The sequence below is a fragment of the Cryptomeria japonica genome, chromosome 7 (assembly GCF_030272615.1).
Source record: "Cryptomeria japonica chromosome 7, Sugi_1.0, whole genome shotgun sequence".
NCBI lineage: Eukaryota > Viridiplantae > Streptophyta > Pinopsida > Cupressales > Cupressaceae > Cryptomeria > Cryptomeria japonica.
In genome coordinates, this window is record NC_081411.1 from 283028298 (window position 1) to 283045348 (window position 17051).

The 17051-nt window shown below is 33.3% G+C and overlaps 1 protein-coding gene across 1 annotated transcript; it reads right to left on the reverse strand.

The window, feature by feature from the left end:
- Positions 1 to 583: 583 nt before the first annotated feature.
- Positions 584 to 3114, reverse strand: LOC131037976 (subtilisin-like protease SBT1.5). The gene has a single exon (XM_057970244.2). It carries the CDS (start codon positions 2588 to 2590, stop codon positions 785 to 787), a length of 1806 nt encoding a protein of 601 aa, XP_057826227.2. The 5' UTR covers positions 2591 to 3114; the 3' UTR covers positions 584 to 784.
- Between the last annotated feature and the right edge of the window lie 13937 nt (positions 3115 to 17051).

Sequence of the window (17051 nt, forward strand, 5' to 3'; positions counted from 1 at the left end):
TTGAGACATTTTATTGATAGACAAACTTTATTTTTGTAATCTATATCAAAATCTTTTCTTCTAATGAAACATACATCCAACATAGGCTTTGAGATGCCAATAGTGACATGTTGTGATGACTAAGTTGTTGTGTTGTTGTTCTTGCCATCAAGGTTCAAGCCCCATCAGTTCATAGCTCCGAATTAAAAACATTTACCCCTTTAAAAAAAAAGCATTGACTTTGAGACATTTTATTGATAGAGAAGCATTATTTTATGATAATACACTATCTATACCAAAATCTTTTGTAAAAACAATCCCTCGTCATAAAAGAATTAAATACAACACTTTTTAATTTTTTCTTTTTAAATTTAAATATTAAAATGATCAAATTTATCAATCACTACTATAATTAATAAATCTAAACTAATTAATACTTATTTTACTGCATTTACATAATCATCCTAGATTAACCCGAGGAAATAATTACCTCCACAATCTTATCCCATACCTATCATTTCTTTAACCGAAAAAAAAAAAAATAAAAAAAAAATGAAAATGAGGTATGAGAACAAGAACAAAAGTACATCATAAACCAAATACGTACATAAATAATTGCATTCTCGTAGACGGTTATTTTATCTAATCTTAGCAAAATATCTTCACCATATAATCTTGTACTTGTCTATAAAATTAGGATTCAATCCATATATCTTGGACTACATGTCGACCGTCCCGTACGATATACTAGGAAATTTGTGTACGTTACCAAATTAAGTGTGTGTATATAAAGAGTTACTCCACTTCAAAGCGGAATCCAGAAAACGGCAATTGGACTACGAACGGTGTGCGTTCCCCCGTGCATGCATTTCCACATTATCTCTCCCACCTCTACTTCCTCACTCCCTTCCACTTGGCTTTCGAATGTCACGTTAAAGCTTGCCTCGTCGCTTCGTTTGTTGAACACCAATGTCTCTGGCTCCACACTTACTTTTACTTTTGGACTGCTCTTCATCCGCACTTTGTATACGGCATTGTCACCGCCCACGTTGGTCACCGTCCTTGTCTTAACCTGGACACGCTCTCCATACTTTAACAAAACAGAGAAAGACGGATAGTTAAGATCTGCACCTGATTCCGATTTGGGGCAGGGAGGCCATTTGTGGGTCAGCAGGGCTATTTGCTTTTTCGTGTACGCGTTTTGACCACACAGATAGTTGATGTAGTCTTGAGGGCCCAGATCGTACACCAGCCCCGGCTCCAGGGCCGCCCTTGGATTTACTTGACCTGCACCCATTGCAAACGGGTCCGCGGCTCGCAAGGTTAGCGCATCTCTGATGGGCTCCTTTCTGTTGTCCAGCGTGGATGCCGTAGTCGTTAGAGCCGATCTGATTGCCGCAGGACTCCACGTCGGATGGGCGGCTCGTATGATCGCTGCGATGCCGCTAACGTGGGGACATGCCATTGACGTCCCGGACTCTATCTTGAACCCGTCCTCCTTCCACACACCCAAGATATTGAGACCTGGCGCAATTACATCCGGCTTAAGAACATCCGGATATGAAGCGCTTGGACCCCGGGAAGAAAACGCGTCCACAATGGGAGCGGTTGCTTTTCCCACCACTGTCAACCCCGTGGGATTGATGGTAGCCGTAGGCGCTGCCGTGCCGTTAACGTAAGTTTTTATCTTTTCGCCCGTCGAAAAACTCACCCTGCTAGCCGGAAAATATGATTCGTCCATAGGTATATCTTGGGCACCGTAAAATTCAGGGTTAACAAATATCATTCCTGCTGCGCCCGCGTCCTTCAGAAGCCTTGCCGTTTTCGTCGAATTGGAATGGAAAGCGCACATCACAACTTTACCTTTGAAAAGGTGTGGGTCGACACCAAAGTTGCTGCAGTAATCGTAGACCAAAGGCAGATTTTGAATCCCGGGTCCTCTGTAAAGCGACGAGCCTTTGAAAACCTCGCCATTGCCGAGCTTCACAAGAGAGAGAAACTCTCTGTCCATACTCCCGGAGCCCACTATAGTCATCCACGGTGCCGTGTTTGAAAGAGAAGCTGAGTAAGGCCCTTCGTTACCAGCAGAGGCGGACACAAATACACCATTCTCTATGGCACCGAATGCTGCCAGCGCTTGATGATCCATGTAGAATGGATTCTCAATCGCACTGCCAAGTGACAAAGAAATAATGTCGACGCCGTCTTGGATGGCTTTTTCCATAGCAGCGGCTACGTCGCTGTCATCGCAGTTGGGTACTGGTCCTCCCCAGCAGGCCTTATAGATGGCCAGTCTGGCCGCAGGCGCCATGCCCATGGCCGTTCCATTTCCGAAGCCATTGTAGCTCGCTTCACTTACAGCAGATCCCGCAGCAATAGAAGCAGTATGTGTGCCGTGGCCGTAGCTGTCTCTTGCTGATATGAAATCCTCGCCTACATGCGATTTGTAGCCCACGGAAAAATTGAATCGAGCTCCGATGAGTTTTCTATTGCACATGGAGGAATCGAATTTCTCTCCGCTTTCACATTCCCCCTTCCATCTGGAGGGAACAGGGTCCAAACCCTTGTCATGGAAGCTTTCACTTTCAGGCCATATTCCCGTGTCCACCATGCCCACTATAACGTCTTCTCCGCGATTCAATTGCTGTGACCACAGTCCGCCGCCATCGTTGAGGCCGAGAAAGTTTGGTGAGTGTGTTGTATGAAGCTTGTTGAGAGAGGATGGAATCACAGCCAGACAGCCCTCCACACTCTCCAAAGCTTTAGCCTCCGAAGTGGTCAGCTTGGCCGCAAAGCCATGGAGGAGTACATCATATGTATATGACTCGGATCTGATGTGGAGGCATTAGAAGTTGCGTGGGTGAGAATTGAATGATACCAATGCTCATGCAAACTGAAGTGCTAGGGCTTCATGGATTTCAACATATGGACAATATATGGCTTCCTTGTATTTGCATCACTTGCAGTTGTGGATAGCAAGAACAAGAGCAATATTGCGAGAGTAGCGATGGGCATGCTGCTGCTCATTGTGAGTAACACACAAGCAGGAGATGAACAAAGATGCAGGAAAATGAGTTGGTTGTTCTGAAGATAGGGAGAATTCCTTTAAATTACTTTGCGGGATAGTCCTGGTCAAGAAGATAATATGATGTCATTATCAATGTGGAGTCCAGGTCAAGCGGACAATACGAATAAAAAATTAAAAGCTTGAAAAAATGGCCCATATGAGAGAAAGATGTGGAAATTAAAGTTTATTGACTTCAATTTCGAAACAGAGACGAGAGAAAGCACGCGGAAACAACAGAATTGTTGACTCTGAAGAAACGTGTTAGTTACGTCAAGGAAATTACATATACATGGAATGGACTTTTGAGTTAGAATTTTTATAAGAATAAGATGCAAGGCAAATCAGAGAAATTAAATAATTAATGAAATTGAAAAATCATAAGAGACATCTTTTTCTAAAGAAACGTGTTAGAAAAATTGTTTTTGAAAATATATGTTAGACATGTCGAGGAAATCTCATACAAATTGTCGAGGAAAACTCATATAAATTGAATGAATAATTGAGTTAGAATTTTCGAAGAAAAAAGATGCGAGAAAAAACATAAAAATTTAATAAACTACTAAATTGAAATCTCACAAAAGATATATTTATTAAAGAAATGTGTTAGGTAGGATTGTTGAGTTTGAAGAAATGTATTAGTTATGTTGAGGAAAACATATATACTTTGAGTGAATTTTTTAGTTAGAACTTTCAAAGAAAAGTTATTAGTACAAACACCCTTCACAAAGAAATTCTAAATATTATAATAATTGCAAATTTACAAGTATCATTTTATTTATTAAAAAACCATGGGTACGATCGCCAATCACGGAAAAATTTGAATTATTAAAAACACTTTAAGAAGTATCACTTTAATAATGAAAGCAAAAACCATGAGTACAGTTACCCACTACGAATACCACTTTATTTAAGCATTCATATTTTCGTAGTAAAAAAAAAATATCAATTACCAAATGAATTTGGCCCATGATTATGTTCCATTGTATACGTCATTGCCGCCGTCCACGTTGGTCCGAGTGAGAGAGAGTTGATGTTGTCATCGTCTCCACATTAGCGTTTGGATTCACAAGACCTGCACCCCTTATCCACGGGTCTTTGACGGGCTACTTTCTGCTTTCCAGCATGGAAATGGGTTGACCCAAAAAAAACATTTAAGTACTATTTTTGAAAAAAAATTGATTTTGACTATGTTCGGAGCAAATTTCATGATCTACTTATTATCATAGATAATAGTATGAAAATAAGAGGAGAAATATATCATATTTTGATGATAGATCATGAAGTTTGATCCAATTTGCAACAAAATTTACATGATCAAATTTAGAAAAATATTGACTATAAATCAATGTAAGCTTTAGAAATTTCATGTTTTTACATAATTAAAATAATTTAATATAAATAGTTTTGTCTATTTTTTTAAAAATGTGTGAGGAATAATATGTTTTTTCTTAATCTTTAGTGTTAGATTTTTCAAAGAAATGGGATGGGTTAGAGACATAAATTGTGGAATTCAAATGTAAAGAAAGTTAAAATATTAAATATTCTATGTTAGGTACATGGAGAAAAATATAGAATCTTGATGAATTATTGATTTCAATTGTCAATGAAATTAAATGAGACAAGAAACATATAAATTTAATGGATTATTGAATTAAAACGTTTTTGAATGAAATTGATGTGAGAAATACTAGAAATGAAAACAAACTTTTCTTGGACTTAGTCTAAGCTAATCTAGTAAAATGTATGTACATACAAATAGAATTAATCTAGATTAATTAACTACAAGTTAGATATTGATGATTTGATTTTTTTTTAATAACTATTCAATATTAGAAATGTAGATGAAAATAAAAGTATTCAATTGAAGAGTGTAATAAGTCTACATGCATCCTTTTTCCTATTGTGAATCATGCACAATTTCTTAAAATGAACCTCTTTTCATGCACAAGAGGATAAACTCAACTATCTATCTTTTATATTTATAAGGAATTTACATGATTGCATGCATTTAATCATAAATGATGAGAATACCTTAATTTATCCATCCCTATATACATATGACAATCAAATCAAAATTTCCAAGTCAATTCATATTGACTTATTTTAATTGAAACTAAACTTTTAATTAAAAAACATCGATTCTATTCTAAAGAAAATAAAAATATCCTTTACTTATTAAGGAAGGATAATATTCTACCAAAATAATAACCTTCCTTAAGCCTTTTTGATTATCTTTATTATAATTTGTTTTGAAAATATACTTTTTATTTTATAAGAAATACAAGCATGCAAATTTATATATTAACTTTAGTTTATTAAAATGAAAAGTATTATTTTTATAATAAAATATGTATTTAGTAATTTTTTTTTCTTGTTTTTTTGAAAAATAAATAAAAATAATTTTTATGAGTGTTTTATAATAGTATATTCTTAAATGAAAATAATTTATTAAAAATGCACTTTTAAACAAAGAATTTTGTTATAAAATAATAAAATTTGTTTCATCTAATATTCAATATATATATTTTCACTAAGTAAAAGTGAATATATACATATTATTTATTTCAATTTCCTAACTTTATAGAGAATAATTAAGATTATAAGTATTTGATTTCATACATAACAATAACATTAATGCATAAAAGTAGCAATTTTGTAATCATGTGAAATTATGATGTATTCTAAAGGTGGCAGTTTAATTTTTCTATCATATGATTTCAAAACAAAACATAACGTTAACAAGGCACTTCATAAATATCATTTGCATTCTCTATTCAAACTATACATCAAGATTACCAAGAATGCAAATGCCATGAATGCAAAACTTAAAGATCCTAAATGCGATTATAAATATACTACGCGAGTGTGTGCAAGTACATCGGGTTCCATAATGCATATTCTTACCAAGTGGCTAGGGCACTTCTACCTCAACCAAGTTCTCATCTTCAACATGTTCTCGCACTAACTTGAACTCAGATTTACATCAATAGATCAATACCATAAACCATATTCAAAGCATGTGTAAGATATTAAGCTCATAATCATAACTTAACTTTATTTTAATTTCAATTTTATTTCCATGCATTTGAATTTAATCATCTAATATTACCAATCACACTCTTGTTAAAAAAAACAAAACCAAACAACATGAATTATGTCTAATAGTTTATCAAATATACGAATAATAATGTAAGCATAGGATTGAGATGTGACACTCATGTTATGGAATTTGGATAAATTGGGCTCTAAGATCAAACATGAGCTTACCCTCTAATTTTTTTAGTTTTTAATCATAAGAAAAATGGGAGCATGTTATAATGCACTCATGTTATAATATCCTTACATAAATTGTCTTGGTAGTAATTGGCTTAGGCTAGGTCTCTACTGAGCCATAACACACTTATATTTTTCCTTTTATGGACCATATAGTGGCTATGGTCACTTTCTAGTTCCCCCTTTTTGTGCATATGCTCTCTACCCTTATGGTTGCTATTGTAATTATCTCTCTTATTAATTGGAAGTCATATCATCTTTTTCCTCTCCAAAACATTTTTTATTTTTTTTCACAACAATACTAGTTGCCCCTTCCTTGACCTCTTGGGGTTGCTTCCCTATGACCATATATGATCTAGTGGCCCTAATTATTCTACTCTCATCTTTGGTGATATTACATATACTTTTGATTCCAAATCTTCTTTTTCTTTGGAATTAGAGCCTATTAATGGGATTATTTTTTAATCTAGATATTGGACATAAATATTCCTCTTGGATAGATTCCCTCAGTTTATTATCATATTTTACTACCTTCTTAGCTCATTCCTCATGATTGTTCAACCTGATTATCAAGTGGTGACACCACTTGTTGTATTCCTTTATACTCATCTCCCCCCACAACAAATTATGTAGCTTATCCAATAGCTCCAATCATTAATTGGCCAAAATGAATTTAGATTTTAGATTTACCACCATGAAGTCACACTTAACAATGCCAAAATTCCCTATTATATGCATTTCCAACTATATTTCCTTATATCGTATTTTTGTATTGCCTTTTAGTTTGGTCTTCATAACTCTTAGCAAATATGGGTTCACCATGTCCTCACACTCAAAATGTTTTTCTAGGTCCATTATCTAGTCTAGATCAATTGCCTAGGATGAAAATTCCTAAAATAGTTTAGAATGTTCACTCTCATCCTCTTATAATCTTATCTTCTAAGTAACTCCATAAGATCTGATTTATCTCTCTTTGACCTTAGAGTTAGAGTTCATTTTGCATTCTTTTTCTAATTTCATCTAGTTTTCAATTACATTCAACATCTTATATAATTTTTCTATTCTCCCTACCACATTTTAAAATCCCTATCCACTCTTTAGTAGCATGTTTATAACTTCTCTTGGTCAACATTATATCTACAACCACCTCTTACTAACTAGCTCATGGTCAATTATTTTATTTATAGACTTCTTGTAAATTGTCTCAACATTTAAATCTTATTTAATTCTATAAAGTAAAAATAACCATAATGGACATCCTTGTATTTTACTTATTCCTTATTTTATACCAACACTATCCACCTCATTTAGAAACTTGTTTTAAGAAATTGGATCACAACCACACCAATACAAATTTATGATTAACCCTACTTTGATACCATTTGATGTAGTCATGGCTAGAGGGTCCTTAGAGGGATTGTCTAACCTTATACATGCACAAATAAATACATATAAATAGAAACATGTTGTAATTTGACATAAGTTATACCTTTGAAAAACCTTCAACGATAGAAAATCCTAGTCCCTAAAAATTTCTTATTATATTGATTTCACAACACAATTACAATCTACCACAATGGTTTCTCACATACACTAACAAATAACAAGGAAACTCTATTTTAAGACTTCCTGAATGGTACATACAAAATAAAATCACAAGGATCCTCACATGATTTCACTCTATAGATCATACTCGTTTCCTTTCTCTCCTCCATTGTTGTACATGTTAGCTCTATATTCTCCTTAACATTCTTTGATTTCTTATATAAATGACTAAGACTAAATCACATACTAATACCTTTCTCTAGCTTTCCAAACAATATATTTTAGCCTCAAGATGATGCAAAGCCTAAACCATATGAAACATGTTGTTAACTTGAAAACAACAAAATTATGAATATAAATGATAAAATAGTGGATACTCTCCACATGGCACAACTTATACATTTTTGATAGTCATAACAACTCCCCAAACATCCATTTTTTGGGTGCAAACTTAAAATAATCTCCCACAAACCAAAATAGTTACAATTGAACACTACTATGAACCTATAGACATCCATTCTCTTTATCATGGACCTAGACCAATCCAAATCATCTCATATTTGAATCTTGATCCAATTTATAATGTACATAGAACTAATCTTGAAGTTGCAACACCCAATTACATAATGCATTAAATGCATCAACTTTTCATCATCATAGATATTTAACTACCTTCAAATACACACTTATACAAATGTAGATTTCTAATTTCCTCGACAAGATACAAATTTCTCACATTCCCTCAATATTTCCTTACATCAAGTAATTTCGAAAGAAAATTATCATCATGAAAAATAGTGAACTATAAAGGAAGATGACTCACAAATATGGTAAAAATTTGGTTTAATAGGGTTAACCTTGTTCTATGTATTGATATGATGGTATAAAATAAATGATCCTCAAACAGATTGAAAACACAACATTCGATTTATAAAATGTGGATTGTTATGAAAGTATATAAAGTTACAAAAATACATGTACAATACCATATATAAATTTGAAAGTCGATGAGGGGAAAGGTTCATGCTTGTAAGCCTTGCCATTCATGAGTGGTGATGGCAACAAATTTAATAATGAGGTTTTTGTTGTTGGTGGTTTCTCACAAATGGGATTTTCCCTATCAACACTTGAAGAGGAGTGATAATGATGCCATTTCAGGCTCTCAACACTTGTAAATGATTAAATGTTTGTTGATGCTAATGGTTGCACGATTAGAGAGGGTTCAATTGCAAATTTTTATCATGAAAAAAATGGAGCATAAAAGAGATGCTTGGCATATATGGTAAAAGTTAGGATTATGATTAATCTTGTAATATGTAATGGTGTGGTGATATAAAATAGGTAGACCTCATAAACATTTAAAACATGAGATAAAGTTGTATATAACATGACATTGTAAATGTATAATTTAAAATTAAGAACCTCCATTATGACATTCAAAATATATCGATCATATCATAAACATTTAACAATGATGTTTCAACACACACATACACATATGTGTATGTACATATAGAAGCATTAGTTGTAGGATTTGCCAAACTTTTTTTTGCTAAACTATAGTGTGTAATTATTGGAACTATCTATACATGTGTTTCAATCAACACTTTGAAATAACAACTTAAGAACTTATGTCCACATAACAACTCATCCCGCAATTGTCCTCACTACATAGAAGTTGAAGACACTGGTATTTGATATTCGCAATTGTCATCACTACATAGAAGTTGAAGACACTGGTATTTGATATAGAGGCAATATTAGAAGTTGCGTGGGTGAGAATTGAATAATACCAGTGCTCATGCAAACTGAAGTGCTAGGGTTTCATGGATTTCAACATATGGCTTCCTTGTATTTCCTCAGTAGCTTTAACGGACAGCAAGAATGGGAGTGATGTTGCTAGCGTTGCGAGGGACATGTTGCCGCCCATTGTGAGTAGAAAGCATGGGATGAACAATAATCCTGTAGGAAAAAGTACTGGTGGTCATTAAGATAAGGACGATATTCCCTTAAATTACTTTCATACAGACTGACATTGATGTCAATTGGAAGTCCTGGTCATACAGGAAATGATATGTTTACAGACAGTGTCCATACATGAAAGAAGACATGAGGGCCTGTACACGCGGAAATAAATACTTGGTTGAAGATTATTCCCTACAGACACCCATCTTCCCACGTCTGTATCATGGTGCTTGTACTGCTTGGAAACAGGTTCAAAATTATCGCGGAATTTAAGGGGCCAAATTTATTACTGTAATATTTGTACAAATATTTTTATTCTCATAGCACATGTTATTGTACGAATCGCCTTAATTCATGCGAAATCGCATATTGATGCCCTTTGGTATGAAAATCTCTATGATAATGGGTGTCTACTTTATTCATAGCATTTTGTTTTTTGGTTGAAAATTACATGCTGATCAAGTACAATTATGTATGGTGGATGAATACGGCTGTAGCTATCTTGGCTCCAAAACGCATGCCATGTCATGATGGGGTTCTAAAATTGTATGTCCTCGCATGATACCATGAGACTCATGTTTGAGATCTACTACTGGGGTTCTGATGACGTGGAGTAATATTGCCATTTTGCGGTTGACGGAAACCATTTGCACGCGGTTAACATTTTCCGGCCGCTCTCATGGTCATGGCAAGCTGGAAGAACAAATTACAGCGTGGGAATTCCTAATTTAAATTCCTTTCCTGCTCAACCTATTTCAAAAATATTTCTCCCATTTGTGATGCAAGCCACATCGGTGAAAGCAAAGCCATGAGAGAAAGGAAAACTAGTATACAAAGATGCAACTTTACTGTCGCCAATTGGGTGCCTCAGATTTAGGTATTATCTCATCATTCTTCAACTTATCACATTTTCTAAGGAGATTGGAAATGATAATCGTAGGGGAATTATATGTTTGTAGAGAAAATGGGTGATGTGCAAAAAATGTCTCCTTCCTCAGAATTTGCGAGGGATGGAATTGTTGTTGCCAATACATAAATTGACTGGAAAGAGACTGCCGATGCTCATATTTTCAAGGCTGATCTACTAGGTAGCGATTTTGTTAGGAGATTTTCCTCGACCTTTATTTTCAGTCTTATATTTTGGCTGTTGCACTTGCATTTGTGTTGATAGGGCTTAACTTTTTTATTAATTATCAGGTCTAAAGAAAGAGTAGGTAAAAATAGAGGTGGAAGACAGAAGAATTTTGCAGATAAGCGGAGAATGCAATAAAGAAGAGGAGCAAAATAAAGATGATTTATAATAGTATTACTCCCAAGACTCGAAACTTATTCTACATTTATTCTACTGACGAAAGTGGGGTGAAATCTTGTCCATTCAATTTTCCACATTTCTTTGAATTTGTGGCATTTAATGAAGTTATGTAAATGTGTGATGCTTGTTAAAGTTTTGTTCTTGTTCAAAGTCTATTGGATAGTACAATGAATACCGTTTATTAAATTTATCCAAATTCCTGCACTTGTTCAAAGTTTATCGGATAATACAATGAATACCATTTAATGAAGTTATGCACATTTGTGGTGTTTATTAAAGTTTTGCAAATTTCCGCACTTATTCAAAGTCTACTAGATTATACAATGAATAACGTTTGTTTTACGACTTTGCTCGTTTTCACTAACCCAGAAAATCACAAGTCCTTTTCCACAACTCATTCACTTAGAATTATAGGGAGGAAGTATTGGCTTCTCAAATCATTAGCCATTTATAATTAGCTCATCTTTAATGTTTGTTCACTTTGTCAGTTTTCCTTCCCATAAAATTACAACACCCTTTTACTCGCCTTCTCTTCTTGCCATTTCAGTTTGAATAATTTATTATCAGTGTAAATAAATCAAATCACTACAAATTTATGATGAAAAGAGCTGTTTTAATGAAATATAAAGTATTTAAATTAAGAAAATTATAGGCCTTAAAAATATTTGAAAATCTCGATGTATATTAGTTGCTATATTATGTGAAATATGTATATAAGATTAGGGAATTAGGTTTTTTTAATAATAATTTAGCTGTTAGTTATGATTTTAGCGTAAATGTTATTAAAAAAAATACATAATAAATATATCATACATAAATTTGAAGAGGATATCTTTTTAAAGATAGTGATAGCATCTTTGATAATATGTTTTATATATTTATTTTAAATTTTGTGATTTCTTTTTCTATTGAATGTTTGCAAAAATGTTACAACAATTGTTATGCAATTAAACAACTTCATTTTATAAATAGCTTTTTAAAAAAAATAATATATTTTATTTGTTAGATTTTGTGAAAGTCTGAAATTAGATTAAAGAAATTTGAGTGTTTTAATAAATTTTAAATAATTATAACAACTAGAATATATTTAAAAAACTTTATAACAAATAAAATATATTTTGTATGAGGAAATTTAGAGAAAGTTTAATTTGAATTAAAAAATAAAATGATTTTATTTAATGTCTTTACTAAAATTATATTGTATAAATGTTAGAACTAATATGATTTAATTAATATAATTTAAAATTGTATCAAATTTTCTCTTAAATGATTTTTGTGTTGAAATGATCTTTAAATTGTAGAAATTAAACTTTGACCTCTAAACAAATATGTAGATGATGGGTGGAATAAGGTGTGATTGTCTTGAGCTTAACCTTGATGTCCTCTTATACTTGACCTTAAACACAATTAAAATGCTTCAACATGACAAATTATGAATGGTGATTAATTAGAAGGTGATTGACTTGAGATTCAGGAGAAACTATACTATTTTAACAAGAGGGCCAAATGCATGCCAAGTCATTTTGGTGCTAAAAAATTCAACTTAAAATTGTGAACTAATATTAGGAAGTTAAAGAATGACTAAAGAAGGGTGTAACACCCCTTTGTTCCCTAGTTTGTTTATAAAAACGATAAACATTGAGCATTATAATATGTCATTGTATCTAAGCGTAGTAAAGAAAATTAGTTTCTTCTATGGGAGTTTAGCTTCTTGCTACATGCTCAACAAATAAAGTATTACCCAACAATCTCCTTTATCTCCTATTTAAAGACTTATAATTGAAAATATCAACTTATACAATATTTCTATTTTTATGGGACATTAGTGTGCTATGCATAAGTCAATTAAGTCACACATTTTTATGGGATGCTAGTGTGCCACATAGACATAAGCCCATGGTGCTTTCATCTAGGAAAATGAGACTCAAAAACTACATATTGAGAATATTTTTTACAAAATTATCATTTTCATGTTATCATAGCATAAATGTAATATTATTATTTTTTCAAGCTAAATAGGAGATTTTGGGTCATGTGAAATTGTAGGGGTGTGTAATTTTGGCACTACATTTTACCCACACTTTAGTGAGCATATGCATCTTATTGGACATTTCAGCTAAAGTAAACTAACTTGACATTAAAAATTTTATATAAGGATATTGTAGAGGGAGAAAATTCTCCTATCCATGTGGAGAGGTCCCTAGGGAGAAGATCTACAAAATAGCTGAGATATTATGCATAAAATGATATTTTATGCTATGAATTTCACTAGAAACATGTTAGTTGTAGATAAACATGTTAGGAAGAGATAGCATGGAGTAAGTAGATATGAAAAAAGATTAAATATTAAAAGATGGTTTTTGATAAGGTAGGTATGGTTAGCAAGTTGTGTTATATGCTAGAGATCATATAATTATTTTGATTAGACCATGATTGTTGCAAGCTGTGTTGTAGGACAATCATGGAGAATGTATGAAAACCAATAGTCTAGTAATATACCCTCTGCTAGGTGGTTTATATGTTATCAAATAGCTAAAAATAAATTAAAATATTTTTGAAATAAATGTGATTGTGCATTTTTTATTTAATGGTAAAACAAGTTTTGAAGGGACTTGAAACCCTTTTTACAAAATGCTACCAAAAGAAAAGGAACAACCAAATAGTAATTGAACTATAGAAAACAAAAAGAGACTAAATAACCTAAGAAAAAATAAAAAAGAATCCCTACTACATTTCTTGAATATTTCTACTCTAATTCCTATTGGTAAGTTTTTTTAGGAATATTTTCCAAGCCTAATTGCTCATTTTTCTCCTCATCAAAATTCTTCTTCTTGCAGCCTCTAGTCTAAGAGCTTGACCCTTTTTGTTTAGTCTAGTGCACTTGTTTACCCTTTTACTTAATGTTATGATCCTCATTATTTTTCTAGCAAGGGTGGACTCCACAACATGCTCCTCCTCTACTTCCTTAAGTTTTCTAATCAATGTCTATATGCCTTTTGCACTATTTTGAATAATGCAATGACTGATTTTTACCACAATCTTATTCTATTCACTTTTGAAGCTCATCATATACTACTCAAAATAAACATCTAAACCTACTTGGAAAGATAATATACCATCCTAATAATGTGGGATTATGTTATTCATTTTCCTCACTAATATCTTACAAAGCTAGCTAGATACATGTCATTACTTGCATACACACCCCATATTTCCAAAAAGAACGATGAATCCTAAGTTTGTTTAAGATTTTGGGTTGATTTTATAGAATTCATTTTTTTTAATACATAAAACAATCTTGTATTTCTATTCAATTATTTAATTGTTATCTCCTATACTATAGGATAATAGATGAGTTGTTTACAAATCATAATACAAGAAAGCACTCAAAAAATATTTTTATGAAAAAACAACAAACCAATGAAAATGAAGTGATATTCCCAATACCTCCCTTATTAAATCATTCTCCAATGGGGATAAGTGGACTAACAATACTTGATGAAACATTAATTAGTTCATAAAAAATACACTACTCGTGACAAGAAATAGTGGATCTACCCTCACTACGCTTCCTTAAAAGGATTGACCCTATTGGAATCCAAGGATAGGGAAGAACACATATACTCATATAACCAAGCATAGGGATAAACACATCTATTTGAGGTCATGCACAAATTTTGGATGGGAGCAAACACTTCTATCTATCATTACTTTTGAATAGGACACACTTCTATTCATAGTAATTATGATTGACACAAACACATCCAATCATAATCAACAAATATGATTAAGAATAAACATATCCAATCATTATCACCCAAAAAATGTGATTAGGGACAAGAACATCCAATTGTAATTAGGGACAAACACAACTAACAACAAAATAAAAAATTTACCTAGTTCCAAAATTATTATAGCATTAAATTAAAGTCTTCAAATTATTGAATATAACAAAGATCCATAGGATAGTGGTTTCAGTTAAGGCTATTATAATTGAACCCAAATAGTATTTCTAATACTTTCTTTGATGATTTATAAATGGGGTTTTCATAGTTAAATCTTAATAAATTTTTGCCTATTAGGCCTATAATTTATTGGTAACTTAAGAGTGACCTTGAACACCCATCAAGAGGGTTTTGAATAGGGAATGTTTCTAATACAACCTTGTACTTGATAATACATTGAGGCACATTTTATATATTTTATATTCTTTTACAAGTACAAGTCTTATTCACAAAGGGTATGTGCACCAAGTTGTAGTACAAAAAGGGGGTCTTAAGATGCCACCTTTTTTCTCAAATCAGCAAAGTCTGAACTTCAACAACAAAATAAACATAGTTACACTCCAAATTTGAAGATGCAACAAGAACAAGAGTCAGAGTGCTTCGATTCTACTTTCTAAACTACTATTGTTTTTTGGAAATGGTGGAGATTAAGAGCTTCAAAAAGGGGGGCCACAAAAAGTGGTATTGTTTTTATGCAAAAAACATAACACAGTGTCTTTTGTGGCCCCCCTAAAATGTTAATTTTTTTTTCAAATTTTTAAATCGCTTCAGTGAGAAATTAGCTAACACCTTGTAGTTTGTACCGGATTTTTTGGCTATTTTTTAATGAGTGCCTGATTTTTAACTAATTTTTGAAGTGGACACATCCTAAAAAACAAAAATTTGAGTGTGCTGCCCCCTAAAATCATTGAAAACTAATCCAAAATCAATTTTTTTTTTCTTTAAATTGTGTAGAATGGAGTCCAGTTTCTAAAAATGTAAGTTTCTTCAAAATCTAATGAACGTGTAAAAAACTATACTCAAAATAGTGTATGTTGGTTTTTGATTAAAAAACTAACACACTAACAAAAGAAATTATAGATGAAAGCCTTAACGAAATGAAAATGCGAAAACAATTACATGTTTGGATAGCTAAGATAGAGCTCGAGTTCGCTATGGTGTTTTTTTTAAGTTTCATTGAAACACGTGCAAACCCACCTCTCTCTCCCCCTCTAGGTTTCTCACTTATCTAATTGTCCACCCTCTAGTTCTCTCCCTCCCTCTCCAACTTTCTCTCACTTCCCCTTACCCCTATCTATTTATGAACTCTCCCCCTCTCTTCTCTCTCCCCAAACCTAGATCTATCTCCTTATTCTCTAGGTCTCTCACTCCCCCCATTTCTACCTCTCCACCCATCCCCTCTTACTCATCTCTTTGTTCTTCTATCTCTTCTCTTCTCCCTCCCTCCCCTCTCTAGGTATCTCCCTTCCTTTTTTCCCCTCTCCATATCTATCTTCCTCCCCCACTGTCTCATCATCTCTCTTACTCTCTTATTCTCTATCTTCATTGTTTAGGTTATACTCCCTCAATCCCCTCATACTCCTCTCTCTCTCTTTATTCTTTCATCTCTCCTCTTATCCCTCCCTCTCATTTCTAGGTATCACCCTTCTTTTCTTCCTCTCTCCCTCTCTCTCCCTCTCTCCCCCTTATCCCCATCTCTCTCCCCCTTTCCTACTAATTCTTATTCTCTTTACCATCAACATCATCATCTTTCCATCACACCCTCTCTACCCCTCTCTAGGTTTCTCCCACTTTCTCTCTCCACCTCTCTACATATCCATCCATATCTCATTACCAACCTCTCTCTATCCTCCTCCATCTATATCAACCCTCTCTCTCTCCCCCTATCTAGGTCTCTCATGTCTCTCTCCCCCTCTAGGTATCTTATATCTCTATATAACCCATCTCTAGTTCACTCCCTCCTTCTCCCTCCTTTTTCACCTCTCTCTCTCTCTCTCTCTCTCTCTCTCTCTCTCTCTCTCTCTCTCTCTCTCTCTCTCTCTCTCTCTCTCTCTCTCTCTCTCTCTCTCTCTCTCTCTCTCTCTTCTTGAACTTCTCTATCATTTCCTTCTCTTTCTCCCTCACC

Bases quoted from the DNA above. Each gene is read 5' to 3' on its own strand.
- LOC131037976 (XM_057970244.2), bottom strand. From the start codon at position 2,590: ATGGTGGACACGGGAATATGGCCTGAAAGTGAAAGCTTCCATGACAAG.